Genomic DNA, 13,369 nt, shown 5'->3' on the forward strand with positions numbered 1-13,369 from the left:
AGAGTGTGTAGATGTTCTAGGTATATTTTTCCAGGGCATATAATTAAAATATTAGTTTACTGACTTGGTTTAAAAGCCTGTAATTAATGTGCGGAACTTGTCTGTAATTTTGGTTTAGTAGAAAATAATCTGCCAATTATGCAATACTTCAACTAACCAATAGTTGCAACCCTAAATTCAGACAAACAGTAATTCATATGTTCATACTGGTTATGCACAAACCAGTCAGTATAAAGAGTCACAAATTGTTCGAAGGCCTTCTTTTATTTGTACTGGTGTTCAGTACCCACCATGACCACATGATGGTAGCAGAGGTCAATCCCTGCACAGCTGAAAGCTCATCATACTCTGCTCTCTCTGCCAGCATTAGCAAGCGGCTCCACAATCCATTTCTGTGAATGCTTTCTCATCCATTAAGCATATCAGTGTGACCTTTACCAGCTCTTCCCTAAAGGTCATTTAATGTTGTGGTGATAAAATACAAAGGCTGGAATTACTTTGAGATTGCCTCCTATTTACTGTGTAAGAGGGAAAACAGCTGATTTACCATTTGACTCTTCAAACTAATTCTGTTAAAAGTTAACCTCAAGACAAATTAAAAAAAAAAAAAAAGTTTAAACTCATAAGAAAGGCTCATAAGATAAAACACAGAATAGAAGGGGAAAAAACCCTATAGAAATCTGAAAATCAAAACATCAAGAGGAACATGACAAGTCATTGAAGATCATTGTTGATGCAGTCTGCTTCAAGGTTATTAAAGTGTTTACACTTAAACCCACCCAATCAGAGAAGGAAGTATCCTCCATATATTTCTGTCAAAAATCTTATTTTCAGGTTTAGATATGATAAAACATGAATGAACATTACCTCTCATCAGGCAATTTCAGGACTGAGATGATGCTTTTAGAGAAAGACAGTAAACATCATATTCATTACGGCTTCAACAATGTGGAGTTTAGGAATGAAAGACTTTATAATAACTGTGGCAAAAATGATGGTTTGTATAACCGTTTCAAATTTGTATTACCATTTAAACTTTGTTGGATTATAGTAAAGTAAACACTTTCCAGCATCAACCAAAGTTAGCAACAGTCTCCCACACGCAGGCGCAGCAACGTGGCTTTGTTTTGGTATTCTCTTGTTTACAGAGTGGGCGTGGAGCAGGCAAACCCAGTGATGCTACTGGCCCCTCATTCTCATCCACAGTGACACAGACACCTGAGCAAGCTTTTCAAAGACGGGCTATCTTTAATGGTATTGCGCATTTATGTTTTTATATGTTTACATTGAAGTATTAGCTGTGTTATCTTAATATTATGCAAACAAAAAATGCACAGTTCTGCTAATTTTTGTTTGAGTCCAAAGCTTGGTGAAATGATTTTTGTGTATCAGTGTTTTTTAGACATTTTCAATACATTTTAAAAATACCTTGTTTACACTGTTTGCTAAAATAATTTTGGTCACTTTAATTGTGACATGAAATTTTCATAATCTTTCATCTGTGGTGGAGTTCACCCAGTTTAGCTCTTGTATAGTTTAATATGCCTTTTGCATGATTTTATGTTAAATACAGCCTGCAACCAAAGAGAAAACAGCTCAAAAAGAAAGAGGAGGGGATTTTTGTAGACATTTTATACATCAACTGAGCATCCTTTCATTTAACACCAGCAAAGAAATTATTGAGTGAGGCCTGAAATAACTGGAAACAAAAGGAAAGAGAGGGGAGAAAATGCCTTTAAAAATGTAGGAATTTAAGAGGTTAAAACATTGTAATTGCTCTGCAGCGCTTTGTACTCTTCTAATTTTCTTTTTCTGCAATCATAAAGTTATTTTGATTTTCATTATTTTCATATAGTTAATCTTTCTTGCTTTCTTGCTTCTCATGTGTTTCTGGCTGTAATTGATAGTTGGCATAAAATATTTCCACTGCGCAAGGCGCTACATGACTTTTCAATCCAAGTTCCCTCCCAATTCATCTCTCTCTCTCTCTCTCTCTCTCTCTGTGTGTGTCTTTCTCTCTCTCTCTGTCTGTCTCTCTCTCTCTCTCTCTCTCTCCCTCTCTCTCTTGGCCAGTCACTCAGAAACTCTCCTCCTGTTGCTCAACACACAATACGTTTGCGGACTGAAGCTGCAACACCAGAAGCTCCTCCCTTTCAACACATCTGGAACAAAGTGGAAAAGCGGAGAAGCACATGCCAGCAACAACTCTGTCTGAGTCAATTTGTATCAGTGGAAAAAAGTCCTAAAAATTGGGTTAGAAAGAGAAGTTACTTTTCTCCTGCAGGCTTAAAGTGCAGCTCCTCCACCTAACTTTGGACTGCTGGCTTCCTGAACACACCCCAGTGCTCCATTTCTCCGATCAAAGAGTCAAGCTTCAACCTGTCCATCATCACTGACTGACAGCACCTAACTGCAGGTAAGTAATGTTAATATATTACAGCCAGCTCAAGCTTCCTGCTTTCTGCTTGCTTCTTGCTATATCTAATTTCCTACTCTTTCTGCCGATGCATGATGGGAAAAACACAGCCCACATGTAAAGACATTTGCCGTGCAAGTCAGTTTGTTTGAACAACTATAACACATTAGAGGTTGCAAAGGGGAATCAAAGTTTAACTGTGTTGTTAAACAGTAACACAATGTGGGAACTCATGTATGTTCTCCTGTGTGGGCAAACTGAGTGTAAAAGTTGGCGCAGAATATTAAGCAACTCCTACTGCGATATTTATCTCGGCCTAAATCACACAGATGTCATATGCAGTCACATTTACTTCATGAGCTGACTTCCTGATTTGTTGTGAAGTTTCCAATCCTTACTTCTCATTCACTGTTTTAATTGAGCATTCCTGTGAAACTGTCTGTGTCCCCACACGTCTTAACTTGTTGAGCTGTTCTCAACACAATTCATCTTTAACAACGCAGTGCAAATATCTGGATTGTTCATGTAGTGAAAAAACAAGTTACTGTTTAAAGCAAAGACTTGACATTCATTTTCTATAAGACCAGAAATCATAAACTGTCTTTCTCAAAAAAAAAAGTTTGTTGAACAATTGAGGCTTTAAAAACCTTTTAGTCTGTCAACTGAGAAGTTTCCCCTCTCTGTGCATTCCCCTCTGTGGTCAGATTGACAGCTGTTAACCCTATCGGTCCTGTGACCATCTGTCAATAACAAGTCAGAGCTGTCAGTATCTGTAGAGGTGTGAATAAATATTGACTTAACTGACTACATTGTGTCGTCATATTCCTCTCCTGCTATCTCACCTTCTGTTTACGTATTTTGTTCATCCTGGTGCTTGGAGTTGTAGTCATCCTTGCATCATGACACTCATGTCCAAGCTTCTTTTTCTACTCCACGTTGATCTTCTTGAGTCCAAAACAGCTGTAAAATGACATGAGTGAGTTAGAGAGTTATTTGACCAACCACTTTGAGTCATATTTTCCTGGTTTGGCTGCTGGAAAGCACTAAAATTTTATTTTTCTACCTATGCCTGGTACAAAAACATTCCCAATATTTCTGCTTTTACTGGCAAGTGAAAAGTCTTGTTTCCAGGAATGCAGAGTATACAAACCTTTAAATAAAATAATCCTCAAAATGCTTTCCTCTATGTTTCATATCCTATGTTTCTCTTGCACCACCGTTTCTCTGAACCTTACCCTTAGTTCATACTTCTGTGGTTGTGCTTGTCAGTTTGTGACGAAACTACATTGTTTCAATTTAAATTTTTGTCACTTATGACACTAAAAGCATAGACAGAAAGTTGACAACTGTTGGAGCAAACAACACAAATAAAGCTAGAAAATCCGATGCAGAAAAAAACAACCACAGTTTTTTCTGTTTTGATCTGGCTTTACATTAATAAGTCTGCCTTGGTGGTGCTTATTATATGATATATAACAGACAATGTGCAAAACAATTCAATCCACCAGAACCCTGACGTTAACCTCCTATTGTAATTATATAAATGTTTTATATGTAACGTACATGTATACTGAATGTACATCACCAGAAATGATAAAAACCATCCATTCCAGTTACATCCCAGAAGACAGCATTTTCTTCCCAGTCAATCATCTCTTTTAAGATTTCACTGCCTGGCCTTTGAATAACCCCCAGAAACAGACTGAAACAGTCTGTGCTCACAATGACAGAGGGTCACAGTGCAGCAGCAGCCAGACAAACACAGCTCCACCCATTACTTCACTCTGAGCTATGATTAAATATCATAAAATAAGCTCATTTTCACATTAAGTACAGCTTTGCTGACAGTATTAAAGAAGTTCTGTTTAATTTCAGGGTGTTGTATTTACTTTTAAAGAAATGGAGAGAGATAATTTGGCGGGCTGGCTTCTCTGGGTGAGTCTCAGGATCACACGCTGTATATTCTGACTTAAAAAAACAGGAAGTGTGTCTAAAGTGGATAGGAACACCTCCATACTCTGCTCTGAGAGCTCAGCTCCGTCCTCTCACCAAAAGAAAAAGGAGTTGCAGCTGTTTTTTCAGTGTATTTCCTGCCCAAAAGAACAAACCTCAGCTCAGTTTTGGAGGTCAGCAGAAGTGATGCAGAATGAGACAGACAGGCGGGCAGAGAGTAGACGGCGTGAGTCAGGGGAAGAGAGGTGGGAGGGTTTTTCACGGTCAGGAATGTGCGGATACACGAGATTGGACAGGGAGGGTCATGCTGGGAAACACAAGGAGTAAAAAAAGGCAGGATGCCAGGTTTTTTTTTTTGTTTTTTTTTAACATTCCACCAAGTTTAAGACTCCTCAGAAAATCATATTTCCACATTACTTCCACACTGGCTGTTGTCTCCAGTCTTCAAAAGAGAGCCAACTGCCGTCTCTCGCAAATTAACCTCAGAAAAAAAAGAGGAATTCTTCTTGTATTTTCTGCTTCACTGCTGGCTTGCTGGTCTGTTAGAGAAGCCGCAGAGAACTGGCAGGAGTGAAATTAAAGTCTCTGGGTCTGGCTTCACTAAGCCAAAATTACAAGCTACCAAATCTGGATGTTTTAAATGGGTTTCTAACAACAGAAAGTTTTGTAAATGTCTTTGCTTGCTAGCTTGTGTAAAGGAATTAATTAGCTCATTGTTCCCTTTGTTATTCTATTGAAGGCTTGGTTCCAGACATAAATTAGCAATATTTTAATAAGCAATATTTTAATTGTATGCCCTGGAAAAATATACCTAGAACATCCATTAGCCACAGTCACAGATGTTCACTCTTTTCTAGCATTTAATTCACTGCTAGAAAGTGCGGATCTTTTGATATGTGAATACATATCTACTCTGAATATTTAAAACAGTTTCAATACTCATTTTCTAGATCAAAACATTGTTACCAGCTGCCCTTTACCGGTCTCTCTCTTATTGTTAATGTCTGCTGTAGTCATTCTTCTGTTCTCCGCTACTAACCAAGAAAATAAAAGTCACTGTTGTCATGTTATTGCCTTTTTACATTTATCTTTTCATAAACATATCAAATTGTAGGCCGCCAATGCAAATGCTTTCCCATGGTATCAAGAGTGTCATTGAAAAGTAATATTTTCAAAGGTAAGGTCAAAGTTAGAAGTTCCAGAATAGTGACCACTTCTGTTGGCTGTTCCTTTCTAAAACTGTCACAATCACCGTCTTTGATAATTAAGATATGGGGAGGGGAGAAAAAGCTGTTATCACAGTGTGTTCGTATGTGTCTCTGTCCATGCTCAGGATGCCATTAGGGGGAGGAAACAAGTGTGTGTGCTGTAAGAAGACAGTTTATTTTGCAGAGGAGGTGCACTGTGATGGCGGGAGCTTCCACAAGTCCTGCTTCCGGTGCAGTGAGTAAACTCTTTGCTGCTTCCTGTCATTGTCAACCGCTGAACGTCAGACATTGTCACATGTCATTACAGTCACAAACAATACTTAACTAATAGAGTGGTGCAGGCATGACTTAGCGTTTTAGCACTCCCAATTCCCTTGCCTCGAGATCAGAAGGTCTGTGGTTAACACAAGCTTAAGAGACTTGAGCCTTAATTTTTGTACGCTTTGTTCTATGACATAAAATATGTCAGTAAACACCCCACTCATGAACTTTGAAGCTTTTAGGTGTCTTAAAAAGGGCAGTTGCCAACAAGCGGCTAAATGAGACTACAAAACATCATCAAGTCGAACACTGCTTTACAACGTCGTTGTGGTGACATGTGACCATAGTGATGTTCGTTTATAGCCAAACATTGGCTTTTTCCTTCTGGTGATTGCATTTACACTTAGAAAATCATAAAAGCTGCGTTCTTTTGTAAAGATTATCTTGCTGAACAAACCATATAAGTATCAACTTGTTTGTCGCAGAGCTTACTTTCTGCAATAATTCAAAGTCCAATGGAAAAATCCAATTCGCTTTTTGACGAGGGAAAGGCAACGCTAACTTCAGTGTTCAGCGGCCTACAGAATAACACTATGACAGATATCCTATTATATGAAGTTCGGGTGTAAATAAGCAGGTCTTATAAGAGACTGCCACCCTTTGATTATTAGGAGCCAAAACTTGACAAGTACAATTTTTTAAAGAAAGGTGTCTAGCAAGCACCTAATCCTAATCTACCTACACTAACAGTAAATAGGCGTGTAATTTTACCTGTCTCTTAAAATCCTAAATATGCATCACACATGTAAAAAAGTGAGATTACATTAAAATAAATGTGACACAACAAATCCAGAAAACAGTATTTTTAAGTGTTTCTCTGCTTCAACTTAAAAAATATGTTGGGTCATGGAGTTGAGTGAAGTTATTTGTGTTCCTGCGTTGTAATCAAACATTCCTGTGTTGGAATTTAGATGAGACCATACTTCTTCATTAGAACTGCTCCATAAAAGGAAACAGTTAGGAGCTTATCAAAATACATGAATGTGCTCAAAAACATGTGCACAAATATGCAAAACAATAACATATATGTATGTGTGTGTGTTTTTGTGTGTGTGCATGTGAATGTGGTTTTGCAGTGGTGTGTGGGAAGAACTTGGACAGCACAACTGTGACTGTTCATAAGGATGAAGTTCACTGCAAGTCATGCTATGGCAAGAAGTACGGGCCAAAAGGCTACGGTTATGGCGTGGGAGCAGGGACACTCAACATGGACACGGGAGAGTCTCTTGGGATTGCACCCGAAGAGTGAGTAACACACTGACATACAAACACTTCTTGACCTCTTATAAAGGCCCTTTAACCACGGTTTCTCTCTCTCTTCCTCAGACCTGCTCCTCATCGTCCCACCAGCAACCCAAACCCATCCAAGCTGGCTCAGAGGTTTGGAGGGTCAGACAGATGCCCTCGCTGTGGCAAGGCTGTCTACGCTGCTGAGAAAGTGATTGGAGCTGGGAGTGTAAGGAAAAACATACACATGCTGGTACATATGCATGCTCGCAAAAACACAACCCTTTTAAAATGGATCTTCTATTTATTTACAGGCGTGGCATAAGATTGGATGTTTCACTTGTGCTTCGTGTAACAAGAGCCTTGAGTCGACCACACTAGCTGATAAGGATGGAGAAATCTACTGCAAAGGTAAAACTTCACTCCCTATACAAGAAGAAGCTAAAACAAAATCATAGCATCTTACAATAAATTTACAAAAACCCTGTATTTGGAACTGCACAATAATTCTTCAAAACACATTTATAATAGACTGCTGTCATGAGTTGATCACAATTGTACACAAGACCTATGTCTGCAACTGTGATCCCATACACATCGCCTAAACCATGCAAATATACCCGATCTGATATAACAAGTTTATGTAATTCCATAGGTCTTATTTTATTACTATGTATCTTAATGGAAACTTACAACTGCATTTAAGATCGCTCTGAGAGATAATTTGTGGTCAAGAGGCCAAGAAGTTGTGGCTGATATCTATTTTGAAAGCTGTAACAAAAATCAAAATTAATCCCCAACTATAGTCAGTCGGTCAGTTGGAGTTTTTTTTAATAAATATTTTTCTGGTTTCTTTAAACCTCTATGACAGTAAACTAAACATGTTTGGGTTGTGGACAAAGCAAAACATTTCAGCATGTCATCTTGGGCTTAGGGAAACCTTCATGGAAATGTTTACAATTTCTGACATTTCATAGAACAAACGTCTCATCAATTAATCGAGAAAATAATAGACAGATTAATCGGCAATGAAAATATTTATTAATTGCAACTGTATCTATTATAAGGCACTAATAATCCTACTGTAGTTTTGGTGTATACTTATTATATAGTATGTTGTGTCAGACCTGTTTTCAATGCTGGTCCAGAGACGTAAAGCCAGGCAGGATGATTCATCTTGATCCATTTAGGCTGCATTTGTCTGAAAGACATGCAATATGTAATACAGCAAACAGTACTGACACAACATACAAAGTGTCACTATCAAAGCAGTAAGATTACACATCCTACACTGGTGTGCTTTGAGTGAATGACTGAGTTGTAATAAACACAAGAATACAGCAGAGGGCTCCCTGGTACATAAAGATATCATCAAGAACGCAACAATATAACTGTGAGGAATATGAAAAACAGCTCAAAAGCTTGTTTTGTTTATTAAGTGCTTTCCTTTAATGTTTTTGTATATATTGAATTGAGAGAAATGGTTAAGCACTCCACAAACCATCAGCATGTTTGCAGGGTGTTCATGCATTTCATGTTCTTGTACTCCATGTGTTGACTGACTCATGTTTGAATTTAATATTAAAGAAAGAAAAAAAAAGCCCAACACAAAGCTTCTGTCAGAGTTTATCACTCTTTTTTGCAAAGTTATGGTTCATCTTTTGAGATGTTATCACAGCCTTAGTTCAGTTTCCTTAAAAAAAAATAAGAAAAAAAAGATATAGGCTATTCGAGGTTGTGCATTTAAAAAAAAAATGTGGCCAAAATGTGGCTCAGCTTTTATCTAACTAGCTTTGAAGTTTCGAATGCTAACACATGGACAAACTAAATGATACATTGTTGACACCATATCGTATTGTGTTTTTGACATTACCTTTATTTCCAACAGCATGTTATGGCAGAAACTTTGGTCCCAAGGGATTTGGATACGGACTGGGAGCCGGGGCACTTTCTCACACTCAGTAGAGGCCACACTGGGATGTTCTTTGACAGATTTCCAGAAAGCTGCACTCCTGTCTTCTTCCTGCAGAGGCCAGCCTGCTGCCAGGAAACACGCACCTGACAGACAGACAGACGGACACATGCTTGATTAAAAAGCTGCATTATTACTGTACAGTGGAAAACACCATTTATTACTTATATAGGCCAAACATGATCACCAGTTCTGTTACAGTAACATTATCCACATTTAATGCTAAAACATTACTTTTTCTTAATGCTGCATTGATGATTTGCACTATCTGCTCTAAATGTTTTTTATCTCTGCAAATGAAATCTCAGTATCAGATTATATGTAACAGAGTAAATGCTGTTTGCTCTGCTTTTCAATTAGCATGGTAAAAAAAATAAAGATGAAATATGAAGAGACAGTTTTTCTTAATTTGTGCAAAGATTACATAAGCACTTGTGAGTGAAACTGTGCGTGCCTGTTTATGTGTATGTGTGTGTAAAGAACAGGTCAAGTATCAGAAGGTGACGTTGTGTGTTTAAGTTTCAAGAAATGTCACATTGTCATTGTATCCATTCCTCTCATAACATCACAGTGACGCATCACAGTACCGGGACATAAGTACAGTATCTTGTAAAGTTGGGGGAATCACAGTCTGACTCACCCACAGCAATCATCTGTCACGTTAGAGCTATGTTGCTGATGTGAGGAATGACAAAAAGGTTTTTAAGCTTTCCCATAGCAGAAAAGTGAAGTGAAACCTCAGAGGAATCAGTCAGAATCTGAAATTTGTTGTGGAAAATGTAACCAGTTTTTACACTTAATTTAACTTTGATCATTACATTCAGTTGCCTGTCATTGGTATTAAAACATGCTTACTATTATTTCAGGATGTGTAAATGTTATATAATGTACATAATATAAAAATTAATGGATTCGAACTGGGACAGCTCCAACAAATTGTGGTAAATACACTAAACAAATGAAACAGTTTTTTGAAAAAAAAATTAAAAATATTAAATTTTTTGAGCAGTAAATCAAAAATCTGTCTTACATTTCATTTTGTTTCTCTCAGACTTTACAACATACTGTATGTCTTTTTTTAAAATAAAAAACTCCCACTCATACCAGAGAAAGGAAATAAAGCAGCTTGTCATAAATATTTTCTAAAATTTGGGAGGTCAGTTTAAAATAATGTAACCCTTTCATTGAGCAAATTGGCTTGATTTCTTTCAAAAACATGAGAACATGGCAATGATCAATAAAAGAAGAAACTACTCAAAAGTTTGCAAGAAATTAGTAAAACGTACAAGAAAATTACCTGGGAAATATTTTTTAAGTTTTTTTTTTTTTTTTAAAAAAAAAAATAAATAAATAAGTAAAATAAAATAAAATAAAGCCCTGAAACAAATATGATTATTTCAAATTTTTCCCCAGCTTTTTTTCTTCCTTTTTATAAACCCACCTACCTGTATTTCTGTTAAAACTCAAACATTGCACACAGAGAGCTGTAAAATCACACTGTCTAAGTGCACTGGCTTACACACTTTACCCACGCACGCTCACACACAAGCAGGAAATGTCATAAACAGCTCGGATCTCCTCCTGCCGTCACCAGAAGGAGGCGGGGAAGGTCCACAGATGAGCCGGGCATGTTCAAACATATCCAGGCAGACCAGCCTGCCAACCTCCACTGACTGCTGTCACTGCTCATGAATTGGATTCATACACGGACTCTATGAGAGTGGTTGTACTGGCTGTTATAGTTGGTTTCATAGCTCAAACCGATATGCTTTCCTGGTGGACACTTGAAAGCGCCATGTACGCCTATTAGATGCGTATTTAATGGATTCGTTTTAAGACGCATCACTGCTGAAGTTTCGGCTCTGTCTGAAAGACTTCGCCTCAGCGTGGCCATGTCTTTCCCGGCCAAAGTGATGCGAGACGGGCTGCTGGAGAAGCGCAGCAGCGGGCTCCTCCAGCTGTGGAAGAAGAAGCGCTGCGTGCTCACCGAGGAAGGACTGCGCCTGCACAACTGCAAAGGCGGCGGTTGGCGATGATGCTCCGAGCGCAGCGTGGAGCTCCAAAGCCAAGGAGCTCCGCTTTGAGCGCATGGCCACGGTGGACTGCGTGGAGTACAAGCGAGGGCTGGTGTACTTCACGGTGGTCATGGTTACCGGGAAGGAGATAGACTTTCGGTGTCCGCAGGACGGCACAGCGTGGAACGCGGAGATCGCTTTGGCACTGGTGCGCTTTAAAAAACCTGCAGGCTGTGCAAACGGGACGGAACAGGCACCTGTCCACAGCACACCTGGGCAGCACTGGGGAGGATGAGGAGCTCTGACCTAGCACAGGTAAGCCTTTTTCGAGTGGAGGTGATTCATTTTGAAAAGGATCTTCCATTACTGTACTTTCTTATAGATTTATTTTGGGTTTGGGGAACTGAGTAGCACCACACCTCCCATAGCTGGAGTGTCTCAGGTTCACTCCCAGTACCAACTTTGCGTCACTGAGACTAGCAGTTAAACCCAAGCATCACTTAAACATATGAAGGGTTAAATGTTAAACAAGAGGAATCAAGTATCGTTTTTTTGTCAATTACATAAATTGGTAAGTAAGGAAATTTTGTTTACATAGGGTTTTTCGCAGACACAAAGTGCTTCACAAGGGCAATATACAATACACAAGAAAGAAGGCACAGAATAGCAGGTGACAACCAAAGTCTAGTAATACTCCAAATACAAATTAAACTTTTTTGTAGCCTACGTGACTAATACAATCAATTGCTTTCACAAGAGGTTTTTTTTGGGGGGGGCAAGCAGTGATCAGACAGAATGAAAACATCCAGCCTCTTAGTGACCAAGGTGACACATGGCTGAGAAGCACTCAGGCCTCAAGCTTAAAGTGTATTTACATGTGCCACTTCAGTGTTTAGATGTTCCGCTGTACAAAGTTGTGTAGTTTTTTCTCACTATGGTCATCAGCCTTAACTGCACCTCAGTCGTCTTAGGACACAAACCAACTCTCACTCCAGGACATAATTACGATGCAATGTGAGCCTCCAAAATAACATCTGCCTGCCTCTCCCTGACTAGGCAGCCAAGTATTTTTAAACACACACACATGAACACACACTTACAGCCTTCTTCTATGTATTTAACACACACAAAGACAACTGGACACTTGGGATGACCAGAGTTAACTGCACCACACATCTTTCTCAGCTTCTCTACATTTAGCACATAATCAGCGCCGTCACATGACAACAGTGTTATTTACTGAAACGGGTCACTGAAATCTCAAATGTTCATGAACTGAGTGTGTAAGTCTGAACTATGAGCTCACGGTCCAGGAATCCACAGCGATGCTTCCTTAAGAGAGCTGCAGAAGTCAAGTGCCCAAATTAACTCGGTAGCTGTGGTAACAGTGTAACATAACTCACTACAAATGCACTTTGTACAACACCACCAGCCACCCTGGTATCAAATATCTAAAGTATGAATTGAATATTAAAAATCTGCTTTTCTTTCTCTAGCATTTCTACTTCCTGGAAACAAACCAATCAGAGTGGAGACCAGCAGAGGACACCACATCCGTCAGCTTGACTCTGTCGTGCACGACATGATGGGATATACACTATGGCCATCAGTGAATATGGATTGAAGGGCTGAGAACTGGTCTTCCTACATGACCTTTGTCATGCTGTCATACAAGGCATAGGAATCTCTTATACTAATTTATAAGCATGGATAAAAAAAAAAAAATCTGTCATGACCTCGCTGCTTGAGGTCATTGTGGAGACCACTGCATAAGAAAAAGGTTATTGTGAAAGAGACTGTGGATCTAGGACACCCCTTGTGCCTTGATGTTTCAAACAGATTTTCCATTTTGGACATAATTTCCCAGCGTTTTCTAACGTTGCTGAAACAGGAGCCAATTTATTTCTTGCTTTTCATGGAAACTGGCTTTAAAAAACCTTTTCTTATTGATTGAATGGATCTGCATGCTTTTTCTAATGTCAAACATGAAGAAATATTTTTGCTCATATTCATTGCACATTGTATGCATATATTTGCTGAAACCATGTACAGTATTACTCTCTTAAAAAGATTAAATACATTTTTGTTGGTAATCCTGAGGTGTTTCTATTTTTGTACAATGCTTCTGTTATCTTCACTAGAACATATAATATCTCTTGCAGCTAAATAGTCAGCTGCAATTTATTTTAGGTTCAGACCATTAATTGCTAAGCTCATCTGTTTCCAGTTGTGGTGTAACCTTGCTGTTATAGCCTCT

General features: G+C 38.7%; 2 protein-coding genes across 2 annotated transcripts; both read left to right on the forward strand.

Moving 5' to 3' along the window:
• The first annotated feature begins 2,099 nt into the window (after positions 1-2,099).
• Positions 2,100-9,494, forward strand: LOC121947388 (cysteine and glycine-rich protein 1-like). The gene is made up of 6 exons (XM_042492421.1): positions 2,100-2,416; positions 5,703-5,812; positions 6,975-7,143; positions 7,225-7,354; positions 7,440-7,536; positions 9,014-9,494. The coding sequence occupies exons 2-6, from the start codon at positions 5,704-5,706 to the stop codon at positions 9,088-9,090; spliced, it is 582 nt and encodes a 193-aa protein (XP_042348355.1). The 5' UTR covers positions 2,100-2,416; position 5,703; the 3' UTR covers positions 9,091-9,494.
• A 1,494-nt stretch (positions 9,495-10,988) lies between these two features.
• Positions 10,989-13,033, forward strand: LOC121947392 (pleckstrin homology-like domain family A member 3). Its single transcript, XM_042492426.1, is given in 4 exon segments — positions 10,989-11,123; positions 11,125-11,329; positions 11,331-11,427; positions 12,609-13,033. Coding segments are annotated over 3 exon segments (426 nt in total). The 5' UTR covers position 10,989; the 3' UTR covers positions 11,418-11,427; positions 12,609-13,033.
• The last annotated feature ends 336 nt before the right edge of the window (positions 13,034-13,369 follow it).

The sequence above is a fragment of the Plectropomus leopardus genome, chromosome 8, assembly GCF_008729295.1.
Source record: "Plectropomus leopardus isolate mb chromosome 8, YSFRI_Pleo_2.0, whole genome shotgun sequence".
Taxonomy (NCBI): domain Eukaryota; kingdom Metazoa; phylum Chordata; class Actinopteri; order Perciformes; family Serranidae; genus Plectropomus; species Plectropomus leopardus.